The following is a 13203-nucleotide window of genomic DNA, read 5'->3' on the forward strand; positions in this document are numbered from 1 at the left end:
TGTGTAGATCTGGCTACAGTGTGTGCCTCAACCCCAAAATCAACAGATATGATGGGCCCCACTAATCTGGAAATGACACAGCGCTTATCACGATTCCCATTCATTGAGAATTATGGCATTATAGCTGGACACTGCACACATGGCCCGAGGATGAATGTTCTCTGGGAGCGAGCAAACAAATGTTCGGGCATAGTTCATACCTGCTGCACACTGATTGAACAATTTCACGTTAAATTTGACGTTAGACTCGTGAGACATGTTAGAGTGACTACACTGAAAGAGACAAGCACTTATTGGAATACCCTGTTCCCATTGTGTTGGTAATCATCTCTGGATTCCACCTTCCTTCCATGTGACACAAAACAGAGTGACCATGTTTGACGATGTCTCTGATGACACTTAAGCCTCACTTAGGGCTATAAAGCACCAGCGGTCTGTTATCATTGGGTACCCAGTTTCACATTCCATCACTCGTCCGTCATAACCTATGGTGAAAGAGGATTCCCTCTGGGATTTCATCTGGCAACAAAATGGCTGCCAAGCGTTACGCAGTTGGATGCTACTACGAATTGGTGTTGGACTAAATAATCAGATCAAGGTAAAGACAAATGAAACAAATGAATCTATGTGAATGTAATATATTAGCTATAACAGGAGACCTTGCTTCAGCCTTGCTATACTTCTCCCTCAATTCACTTTATTGAATTAGCTGAATAATACACACTGATATAGACACAGAGATCGGGTAGATACGTTAGTAGCTTTAACTGTAAGTCGCTCTGGATATGTGAAATTACAAAACTGTAGATAAAATCAAAATTTTGCAGGACAGCAGATTTGTAAATGTTGACCCTGATGAACAACCTTGACACAGCCTCTTGGCTCCCTCTAACAGAGCCTATTTTGCAGTTCTGGGTCCATAACAAAATTATAACAGAAGAGAACAAGGACCCAACCTGGAAGAAATAGCACCTCCAACCATACTTTTTTACCAGTTACTGGCAAACCTATGGGCCAACTGTCTCTCCTCCAGCTCCAAAATCAAATTTTTCTAGGGCCTCTCCTCCAAAATCTAATTTTTCGAATGCCTCTGGGCTTCTCACGGGCGCCCTCGCATCACAACAGATCCATGGTGTCAAGTCTTTCCACCAGACATAACGGCAAATTGAACCGCTACACCGATCAAATCTACACACACTGCGTTTTCTCCCACCCCAAAAAATCCTATTAGAAAAAATGGAGTAGCACAGAAGTTGTTGCCAAGGAATCTGCAACAGTAAAAGCATACAGTTCTCACCATGATAACTCCCTTCCAGGACCCTGCCTGGGCCCATTAAACACAGGGCAGTCATATATTCGCCTGCCCATTTGGCAGAACCGTTTCTGTAGGTGATGTTCATCCGTTTCACACAGACACCGAAATCTAAACAGGTTAGTTAGTTATTTTGGTTGACACCTCGTTTTCTCACAGTGCGCCCTAACCTTGTTCCCTCGCTCCCTCACAATGTGCCCTTTCCTTGTTCCCTCACTTCCCTCAGTGCGCCCTAACCTTGTTCCCTCGCTCCCTCACAATGTGCCCTTTCCTTGTTCCCTCACTTCCCTCAGTGCGCCCTAACCTTGTTCCCTCGCTCCCTCACAATGTGCCCTTACCTTGTTCACTTGCTCCCTCAAAATATGCACTCTCCTCACCTTGTTCCTGCGGAAGTGGTAGACCAGCACCATGGCGACCAGGTCCATCAGCATGCAGAGGCCCTGGAAGGTGGTAACAGTGAGCCGAAGCGCCCCGTCCTCCTGAGCCAGACAGGGAGCATCGTCCAGGCAGTAGGGGCAGCCCTCCCGGCATGGCAGGCACTTACTGGACACCTCTGGGGGGTCGTGACCATTGCTCTCTTTCCCTGGGGGGGGGGGGGGGGGGCAGATAGAAGGAGAGGGGAGACGTTGTGATTGTCATTAAGCCCAAGGTAGTTCCACTAGTTCTGTAACCACACGTGTGGAGTTTCGGAGCGTTACCTAATACTCGGTTTCACGATCACGCAGATGTTATCCGCGCTTTCTGTAAATAGTGCTAAAAACATCATGTGATGTCCCGGGGCTCTTCCAATATGCACACACTGCCAGCCTCCCAAAAGGCGAACCGTTCCCTTCACAGTGCGCTGCTCCGGACCAGAGCCCGCCCACTCTGAGGGGACAGCGGGCCATTCGGCACCATAACCCGCCGACCCAGGCGGCTGATGAACGGAAGAAGCCTAATGTCCCCCCTTTAGCGGCAATTCCAGCCTTTCATGTAGATCCGGAGAACTCCGAACCCCGCGGAGGAACCTCTTCATTATGGAAGACGAGAACCCAGTGAGCGATAACTCGGTTGCTTATTTTTAGTTGCTTTGAGTGTGTGTGTGCGCGCGTGCGTGCACGTGTTTTATAATCACACGCTCTCTTCAAGGCCATTTCTGCCCTTCGCATGGCTACTGGATGACAGCATCACAGATTCCTTGCCGCCGTGGTCCTGCAGTTGTGGTCGTGTCACCAAAGAGAACCGGAGGCGGTTTTGTATACCTTGCAATCTGTTGTTATACGTTCTCCTGTTTGAAGAGTGCCCAGGGTGTTGCTGAGTACAGCGCAGCCTGTGTCGGACTTCACTGAAAGCCCGACAGACTGTTCAGATTCTTCGTAACATATTACAAGCCTAAGAAAGATATGAGTCATTACTGGCAAAGATGTAAGACTTAAAATACTGTGTGCAATGTCTTTATTAGTGATCGTTAGGAGGTCAGGACATCATAACGGTGGTTTACAATGCATTATAACTGCATCATGACGCACTACACTGGCAGACTTTGAGATCCATTTTACAGCACATTGCATCAGATAACAAAAAACACTTTGGTTCAGGGCCCAGAAATAACCTAAAAGCCCAAGCCGACGCTGGAGCATGAAGACAGGCCTAGGTGATAAACCCCCCCCCGTTCCATGACACAAAACACCGGATTATGTGGACTTGGGCGGTGTCCTACACCCCCCCCCCCCCACCCACCCGTGAATAAACCAAAATGGCGGGGGGCATATCCAGGATAGGCTCAACGCCTCTCATTGACACTGAGACATTGATTAGATGTCGAGAAGTTGGGTAAACATACAGGCACACACGCGCACGTGGCTGTCCGTTAAAGAGCGCTATTAACGGCAACGTACCCGGGCCCAATTAAAAAACGAGACGTGCACAACGTTTCTGTGTGTGTTTTTCTTTTTTTTTTTAAACGAGTCAGAAGTGGCGGGGAAACGGAGGAAATAATCTCCGCGCTAATGAGAGGCGCCGCGTGGATGGAGCCGGAGCACATCAGTCATCCTGTTGAGATGTTTAAGGCTGGTTAACCTTGCAGACCTCAGCGTAGAAACCAGCTAATGATGCCTAGGGCATTGCCTGGCAGCCTATTAGCCTCCCTGTTAGCGATTCAGGCTTAAAACCACCCCTGGTTATCTTACTACAGTACAGAGGACAGCTTCCCTTCCATTAGTGTGGTACTGAATATAATACAATTTGGAGTAAAAAGAACCCATTTAGGACGGTAGAATCCAAAAAAAGGACAGTTTCAGGACAGTATGAAGGACGTCGGCATAGTTATGCAAAACACTGTCATGGTCCTATGGAGTTTCTTTATGTTCCGTTTTACACAAACTATGGATTTTGTGGTATAGCGACGGTGCTGGTGGGTCTCTCGCTGGCCCAGGACGGCTGTGTTGGGCGGGGTAGATGTTGGACAGCGTTGCCTTGTCGTGCTCCAGCGACTCCTCCAGCAGGTTGACAACCCGATAACCCGAACGACTCGTCTCGATCCAGGGCTTGTGAACTGGAGATTTTCTGTGACAAGGCATTTTGTTAAAAACAATTGTCCAAAGTTAATTAATCGATCAATATCTTCATACGAAATTTTGTGGTGCGGTTATTTTGGTTTGAAGATGACTGAAGCGCTGAAGTAACATTGATGAACACTGCTTAGTGGTACTTCTTCAAATAAATCACAGTCTAGTATCACAGTATATCTGGCTTAGTGTCGATGTTTAAACAGGTACATGACTTAAGCACAACCCAATCCATCGTTCAGACTAACTCACAGCATTTGCAACAGAGTAACAACACAGTCCTCAAAAGCTTTGATGAATTTGTTTAAATATGAATCAAAACAAGCCTTAAAATGGAGCTTTGCAGAACTCCTGTAGAAAATGTCAAGAAGAACTAAATCTTTTAAACTAAACTTCTAGTCAGCATCTACATTTACGGGGTTTGCCATGAATTATAACCCTAGTTTCCAAATTAGGATGCTATATATAAAATGCAAATAATTTAAACCCTATATTGAATAGAAAATAGTACAAAGACAACATATCAAATGTTGAGACTGAGACATTTTATTGTTTCTTGAAAAATATCTGCCCACTTTGAATTTGATGCCAGAAAAACACTTCAAAAAGTGATAGAGGCAACAAAAGACTGTAAAAAAAATAATATAAACCTGGTGGAATATCACACAATAATTAGATCAATTGGCAACAGGTCAATAACATGATTGGGTATTAAAAGATCATTATAGAGAAGATGGGTCTGTCAGAGGTGAGGATAAGGAGGGGTTCACCACTCAAACAATTTAAAAATAACGTTTCCCAACCTAAAACATCTATGTTACATAATATCATTAAAAGATTTAGAGAATCCGGAGAAATCTCTGTATTCAAGGGACAAGGCTGAAAACCAATATTAGGTGACCGTGATCTTCAGGCCTTCAGGCTGCACTGCATTAAAAACAGACACAATTCTTTAGTGAAAATCCCTGCATGGGCTCAGGAACATACACAAAAACCATTGTCTGTGAACACAGTACATCGCTGAATCCACAAATGCAAGTTAAAACTCTATCATGCAAAGAAGAAACCATTACATAAAAAAGATCCAGAAATACCGCTGCCTTCTCTGGGCCTGAGCTCATTTTATATGGACTGAGGTGTAGTGGAAAACTGTCCTTTGGTCTGCCAAATCAAAATCTGAAATTATTTTGGGGAATCATGGACGCTGCATACTCTGGGCTAAAGAAGAGAGGGGTCGACTTGTTATCAGTGCATATTTCAAAAGCCAGCATCCGTGATGGTATGGGGGTGCATTAGTGCCCATGGCATGGATGATGTGCACATCTGTGAAGGCACCATTAATGCTGAACAATATATATATATAGGTTTTGGAAGAACATATGCTGCCATCCAGACAACGTCTTTTTCGTGGAAGGCCTTGCTTATTTCAGCTAAACAATGCCAAACCACATTCTGCACGTAATACAACAGCATGGCCCTGTAGTAAAACAGTCTGGATGCCAAAATGGCCTGCCAGGAGTCCAGACCCGTCAGCCATTGAAAACATTTGGCATTTTATGAAACAAAAAATATGACAAAGGAGACCCTGAACTGTTGAGCAGCTGAAATCCTATATCAAGCAAGAATGGGAATACATTTTACTTTCAAAACTACAGCAGTTGGTCTCCTCAGATTCCAAATGCTTACATTGTTAAAATAGCATTGTTAAAAGAAGTGATGTAACACAGAGGTAAACATGCCCCTGTCCTAACCTTTTTGAAACATGTTAGTGCCATTAAATTTCAAAAAGGGCACGGATATTTCCCAAAAACAAGAAAATGTCTGTTTCAACATTTGATATTTTGTCTTTGTACTATTTTAAATTAAATTCAGGGATAAATGATTTGAACATAATTGCATACTGCTTTTATTTGCATTTTTCGCAGCGCCACAACCTTTTTGGAAACAGGGTTGTAGAAGATTAGAACCTCTCACTGTGTTATTTTCCGACTCCTTCATTCCATCGATTGTCGCTAGGAATCAATGAATGGAATTGGGTGGCAGGGAATTACAGTGGCAGGTCAACTCAGAAGAAGTGTGTGTGTCCCCCTTCTACAGTCCAGGCTGGACAGACGCATCTGAAAATGAGAATGTATGACGTGCTTATTCTGTAACGTGGAAGATTACCTTTGCTCTTCGGTGCCACATTCAAGTGCCTAATGGCATTCTAATAAGACTGTTATATCCCTGAGGGTGTCGTCTCAATGAGGCATTATGAAAAGGACTGTATACCATGAATACATTGCACCACATGCCCTCCGGGGATGAGCGCCGCCTGTGCTGTGCATTCATCACTGTTAGCAGTCCACAAGTATCAAAACAACAACAAAGATGGCCTCCGTCCGCTCATCACTCCTCGCAGGCCTTCCTTCAACGGACTTGTTCACTACAGGCAACGAATGAACAATATAACGAAAATGGAATACGTGGATACGACTCGGGAGAAACGTGTTTAAAAGACATCCTTTCACTGTCTTAAAATACATTTTCCAAGTTTCCATGCTTAGGTCTTTTCAAAAAGTTGTGCCCACAGGATTCTACCCAGTTATCAATGTTGCATGGACAGAGCCAAACCGAGACCAACGAAATCAAAGGCATGCGTGCTCCCTGGTTTTCGGCTGAAAGGAAAAACAGGCATTACCACTTCATGTGTCGCCATGACACGGGTCTAATGCTGAAATAAACCGGAATCGGAAAACAGAGGGGGCAGGCGCCACCTGTTGCCGGGGAAACGGCAGACCTACTTGTGAAGCCGTTGAGCGCCACTTTGCTTGGGTAGTAGAAGCCACTCCGGCACTGGCATCTGTACTTGTCCAACACGAATCCATGTCCGCCAATGGGGGTGCACTAGGCAGAGACAGAAGAGAGAGACAGAGACAGGTGTGTTTATCTGAAAGGCAGGAGAAAAGGGTGGAGGTATGAACAAGGAGGACAGGGTGGAGGGATGAACAGGGAGGACAGGGTGGAGGGATGAACAGGGAGGACAGGGTGCAGGGATGAGTGGGTAGAACAGGGTGGAGGGATGAACAGGGAGGACAGAGTGGAGGGATGAGTGGGTAGAACAGGGTGGAGGGATGAACAGGGAGGACAGGGTGGAGGGATGAGTGGGTAGAACAGGGTGGAGGGATGAACAGGGAGGACAGGGTGGAGAGATGAGTGGGTAGAACAGGGTGGAGGGATGAACAGGGTGGACAGGGTGGAGGGATGAGTGGGGAGAACAGGGTGGAGGGATGAGTGGGGAGAACAGGGTGGAGGGATGAGTGGGGAGAACAGGGTGGAGGGATGAGTGGGGAGGACAGGGTGGAGGGATGAGTGGGGAGAACAGGGTGGAGGGATGAACGGGGAGAACAGGGTGGAGGGATGAGTGGGTAGAACAGGGTGGAGGGATGAGTGGGTAGAACAGGGTGGAGGGATGAACAGGGAGGACAGGGTGGAGGGATGAGTGGGGAGAGCAGGGTGGAGGGATGAGCGGGGAGAACAGGGTGGAGGGATGAACAGGGAGGACAGGGTGGAGGGATGAGTGGGTAGAACAGGGTGGAGGGATGAACAGGGAGGACAGGGTGGAGGGATCAGTGGGTAGAACAGGGTGGAGGGATGTACAGGGAGGACAGGGTGGAGAGATGAGTGGGTAGAACAGGGTGGAGGGATGAACAGGGTGGACAGGGTGGAGGGATGAGTGGGGAGAACAGGGTGGAGGGATGAGTGGGGAGAACAGGGTGGAGGGATGAGTGGGGAGAACAGGGTGGAGGGATGAGTGGGGAGAGCAGGGTGGAGGGATGAGTGGGGAGAGCAGGGTGGAGGGATGAGCGGGGAGAACAGGGTGGAGGGATGAGTGGGGAGAACAGGGTAGAACAGGGTGAAGGGATGAGCGGGGAGAACAGGGTGAAGGGATGAGCGGGGAGAACAGGGTAGAGGGATGAGCGTGGAGAAGGTAACTCAGCCGTCTGTTTTTGTCATCTCTGAATGAAATATCACGTGGTGCTGCAACATGAAATTCTGTCAGAAGCAGAAACATTTGGGCTGGTTATGTAAGACTTCGAAAATGTCTCCGCGACAGAACAGTCCCTCGGTCTTGCTTTTTCTCTCTCCTATACTGCTCCGCTCTTTGAAAAGGCACTCTCATTTCCTATTCAAATCTCAGCTCGATTCCAACTCAACTGAGATGCACTGACAGGGCTCTTACCCACAGCCCTGGGATCCTGTTATTTAAACAAAAGACCGTGTTTGCCTTCTTTCCCTTCATCACCCAACGTTAACATTTGCATTGCATGTTGAAATAATCCCAGACAGACAACAGCAAATGAAGACTTTAACCATTACGACACAGTGTCACACATACGATACGGTAGCCTTCCACACCTTTTGACCAACCAGCTCCACGGTGGTCTCCTAGCGTGCTCCAGCAGTTTATGTGGACATGCTGTATATTGCTGCATCGTGGGTTTGAAATCAGCCTACTTCTCTTCAGCTAAAGCTCTCCTATCGTTCACCACTTTTCTGTCTAATTGAGTATAAAATGCGTGAAAAAACACAGCTTAAATGTAAGTGGTAGGACATTTTGAGAATCAAATGATGTTTCACCGGGAGAGGGGCTTAAACCATCCTTGTAGCCTTAGAGAGATCAGGTATTACTTGTGGAGTTATATTTACTCCAAATGAGTGGATTAACGGATGTTGGAAAAACAGTTGCAAGATATACAGAGAGGGAGGAGGCTGAGTGCAATCATCGTCATCTAATCTGTAGTTCTGACGGCAGATTCACTGGGACAGGGCTATGGTCTGGTGAGGACTAATTTCACTACTAAAACAAGACCCAGATGATAAATATATAGACTTACTAGATTTTAAAACGGCAGGCTTCTGATCCTTTAATTTTGTGATGCAACAATATTTGCAAAATGCAAAGCGCTCAAATCTGGATCAGACAGGTTTTCTTTTTTACATGGACAATATTGGAAGTCAGGCCTGATATTCATAGCAGATTTTGAAAAGGCTTCATTTGAAATATGAGCTTTCATACATAAAATGCTTTTTAATTTAGATAAATCTCTAATTCAATGGGTAATCAGGTAAAATGATGTATATAATATCAGGTATGAAATAGCAAACAACGGTAACTTGACAGGCAGTTTTGAGCTGGAAAATTCCTCTGTCCCCTTAAATTTGCAATGGCCATCGATATTCTGGCTATTAAAAAAATTAACTTATTCAATAATTTCCGATTCAATAATAACCTTAAGGGTTCCAAATCTTTCTCTCAATTAGGTGTATTCTGATGACTCAAGCCTTATATTAAGAGTTCTTAGTAACCTATTTTTATTGTCACCGTGTGAACCTTGTAAATCCTACTATAAGGCATTCAGGACTGCATTGCAAGAATGCTGTTTTGTGCAAATTAAAAGTTCCGGAAAAAAAGTCACAAAAATGTCAGTAGTACTTCATCTGATGGGAAAACGATAGAAGAACTCGACATTCACAAGCCAGAGATAAAGAAAAATGTATTCAGAGACTTCAGTGGCTGTTATCTAAAACAGGTCTTGTCACATAAAGAAATACCTAGAGCTAATGCTTGGTGTACAAATACACCCTTTAGTTTCGGAGGTTTCTGGAATATAATATAATGGAATGGTTTTGCTGTGCAACGCCCACAAGCCATCTATCGAAGGTAACATTTATGTAAAAACTGGTAAAAGAGGATATGGATTGTCATTAGTGTTAAAGAAAATATTTGTATAAATACGTATTGTAATTAGTTCACAAAAAGTAAATTTTTCTTCAGGTTTAGATTTTTAAGCAAAATAACAGTAAAAGCTTATTCCACTAAAATCAAAAATATTTTTTTATTATTTATGTGGGATTTTAAATCAAATTACTAACAATTCCATATGTTAACTCAGTACATACAGCATTTAAAAGACAAAAGAAAGACACTGTTTTCTGAGAGATATTGGATCTGTAATAACAAAACCGTTAAGATACCCTGTAGCATAAAATGGCCTGACAACGAAGTAGACTTACTTGGTATTCATACCATAAAATATATAAATGAGCTTTCCTCAATTAATTCCCACAGGAAATAGGCAAAAATAGGTTCCTGCAACAGAGGAAAGGTAAACACCTTTATATTTTTTGAAATAGCAATTTGTCAGTAATTAGCATTTCCTGGTCCTTGTAAATTGCTTATCAAATTACATGAGAAATACATACTTGGCTTCATCTTGGAAAATATTTCTGAATGAATGAACATCAATCCTGTTATTCAATCAACCATATTTTTCTTCTGGTGAGCAAATCTAAAGCAGACTTCCCAATAATATTCATCCGAATAGAGTCTGGGGAAATAAAACACCTTTGCAAAGTTGCAAAAATATAATTAAAATACAAATTAAGAAATGCGTGGCGAATTTAAATTTGCTGCACCTTCGGATCAACTTAGGGGGAAACTATTCATTGGAGATCTGCAAGCCATCAGACCAAAGAAAATTTAGTTCCCCACTCTTTTGTTTGTGCAGGACATCTTATGCCTCTACGTCATTCCTCTCCCCTCACAACAACACCACTGCATCACAACAACACCACTGCATCACAATAACACCACTGCTTCCCAACAACACCACTGCTTCACAACAACACCACTGCATCACAACAACACCACTGCATCACAACAACACCACTGCATCACAATAACACCACTGCATCACAATAACACCACTGCTTCACAACAACACTACTGCATCACAATAACACCACTGCATCACAACAACACCACTGCGTCACAAACAACACCACTGCATCACAACAACACCACTGCTTTTGAGGAACAGTTAACGATTGACATGATTCATCCCGAGCACGTCTCGCCAGCTGTTGTGTTCCTTATAACACCTTTCACTTGACCTGGAAGTTTCAGCTAGTAAACACGTGCCGGAAGAGAACGCATTCCACAGTCAACAACCAAGACTGAGCTCACGTGCCCCCCCTGCACATCATCCACCCCGGGCAGTGCTGATTTGAACCGTCCTATGTATTTACCCCTTGTTTAAACACCACGTGTAGGGAAAAGCCAAGCATGTTGTGGAACAAAGCAACAGGCCAGCAGCCATCACCCATTCCATGAGTTGGCTAAAGTTGTGCCATCCAAGCCAGAAACATCCACACAAAAGGATGGAATATAATTGTACACGGAATGACATTTTCGGATGCATGGGGCGCCTGACACAAATGCTTTCCCTGGCTTGAAAAATTCCAATACAAGTTGCACTTTATTTGTGCAGAGGGACATAGCTCAAATTTCAATGGAGACATGGTGTCAAGCTTCGTTTGCGACAGTGAGTTCAATAAATTCTCCATGGCAATATTTGTGCCCTTACCAATGTAGGGATCCACATGCCTTGCCGCAACACTCTTTAACAGGCGCTCAGGTGCTGCCCAGGGAGATGAATCCCTCTCAGTGCAGGTCCTGGCCTTGTCGTGGTAAATCACACGCGCTCAAACTACGTAACACTTCCCTATTCGGTTGATTTACAAAAAATGGGTGCATATCGCTGTTACATTTACATCTCACTTGTTTAGCTGACACTCCTATCCAGAGCGACCTACTGAGGTGAGTGCATACATTTCTGACCTGGTCCCCTGTGGGAATCAAACACTCGACCGCTGGTGTTCGCGAGCGCCATGCTCTGCCCAACTGAGCTTTATGGGGTCACCGTATCGCTTTGAGATAGTAATTACATGGGTAAATATAAATGGAGTTCTGTCTGAAACTGTTGATTGCCTCATTATAGTGTGTATCCCCTTGCTTCCCTTCGTCCATCAATGTACCCCCCTCTCACCCCTCCCTCATTGTGGACTTAATTTATTTCATCTGTTGTTATAGGTGTGAAATTAGTTGAGGTATTTTTAGGCGCATTTTCGAGGCAATTATCGAGGTGAATATGAACTGGGACGGGCACATTTGACTGTCACGACCTTCAACAGCATAGCAGTATGGCATACTGCTGGGGGAAGAAGGTGCAGGGGGGGGGGGCATTCAAGAAATGAAGCATTCTCTTAAAACTGGTTATTACCAGTTCTGTGTGTGATATATGAATCTAACACTGAACTCCAGAGGCCCATGAACCAGCCATGTCAATTTTGTTTCCATGAATAATTCTGACAGAAAAGGAGTTTGTGTTGTCCAACAACCTAGAGACTGACAAGACTGGCATATTTGTCAGCTGTCTTACGCAATTGGCTGTTAAATTCAACATATTTCTCAGCTGTCTCTCGCCATTGGCTGTCAAGTTAAACACTTGAATACGGTTGGAGACTGTGAGGGGTGTGGGAACTAATTTGGTGTGGGAACTAAATAGCATGGAAAACTTAATATAGGCAAATTCAAAAAGGGAGACCTCGACCATAGAGAACCAAGATTTCCTTTATATTTGCAGGTTTCGCTTTTTGGGCCCCAAACAAATGTGGAATGTAAATATTGTTTTCGTTACCGTTCAATCATTTTTCTAATTCTATTTAGCACTGACATGCGAAAATATCTCTAACTTCCTTCAATCTGGATGCCTATATACAGAAAAAGTATCAATGCATTAATCTCATTCTGGAGACATACATGACGAGGCTCATTTTCAAAACTCCAGAACTATGCCTTTAATTAAACATACACAGTGATTAGTGAATAAAGCAAACAGGATTAAAGACATTTGGACTTCTATCTTTCCCCACTGTCTCTATCAGAAAAGCATGAAAATGCTTAAAAATATGTAATCAACATTGCTATTGAGCTCTTACATATTGACTGTTTTATCCAAAATCTTCTGAAAAAGACGTGAGACATCCCTCAAGAACTTTATCGTCACTTTGATTCGTACATTCTCAGATTGTTTTACTGGGATAACACCTGACTCTTATTTTCTTCAGAAGTGTGATCAAGAAAATGACAACAGTCATCAAACAGTTTATTTTAAGAAAATTCAGGGATTTACATTTATTAATCCTCTCTGGAAACGAGTTAACGGCCGAGCAGCCTCTTCTATTGGAATTTGTGGCAGAATTGGTCTCCCATAAGATCCTATGACTCAGACATCTCAGACACAAACATCCAATATCTGCAAAGAGGGCTGGTTAATATCCTCCCCCACGCATGCAGCAGGGGACAGTGGGTAAATAAACCCACCAGCTTTATCATGACTTTATTTTGTGCTTACGTTAGCGCTAAACGAGAAACTCATTAAGATAATGCCCAACCCACTGGAGGATATTCACACGGAGGAGGGAAAAGTAGGATTATTTGTCTAAGGAAGAACTGCATTA

At 44.0% G+C, this 13203-nt stretch overlaps 1 protein-coding gene across 1 annotated transcript in view; it reads right to left on the reverse strand.

Moving 5' to 3' along the window:
- The window catches only part of gpr158b (G protein-coupled receptor 158b), a 68493-nt gene that overhangs the window by 31402 nt on the left and 23888 nt on the right, over positions 1 to 13203 (reverse strand). The window contains exons 3-4 of the mRNA XM_010895348.4: positions 6642 to 6744; positions 1690 to 1895 (exon numbers count right to left, since the gene is read on the reverse strand). Of these exons, the coding sequence (XP_010893650.2) occupies positions 1690 to 1895; positions 6642 to 6744 (309 nt within the window). The remainder of the gene's footprint in view (positions 1 to 1689; positions 1896 to 6641; positions 6745 to 13203) is intronic.

Source organism: Esox lucius, chromosome 3 (assembly GCF_011004845.1).
Source record: "Esox lucius isolate fEsoLuc1 chromosome 3, fEsoLuc1.pri, whole genome shotgun sequence".
NCBI lineage: Eukaryota > Metazoa > Chordata > Actinopteri > Esociformes > Esocidae > Esox > Esox lucius.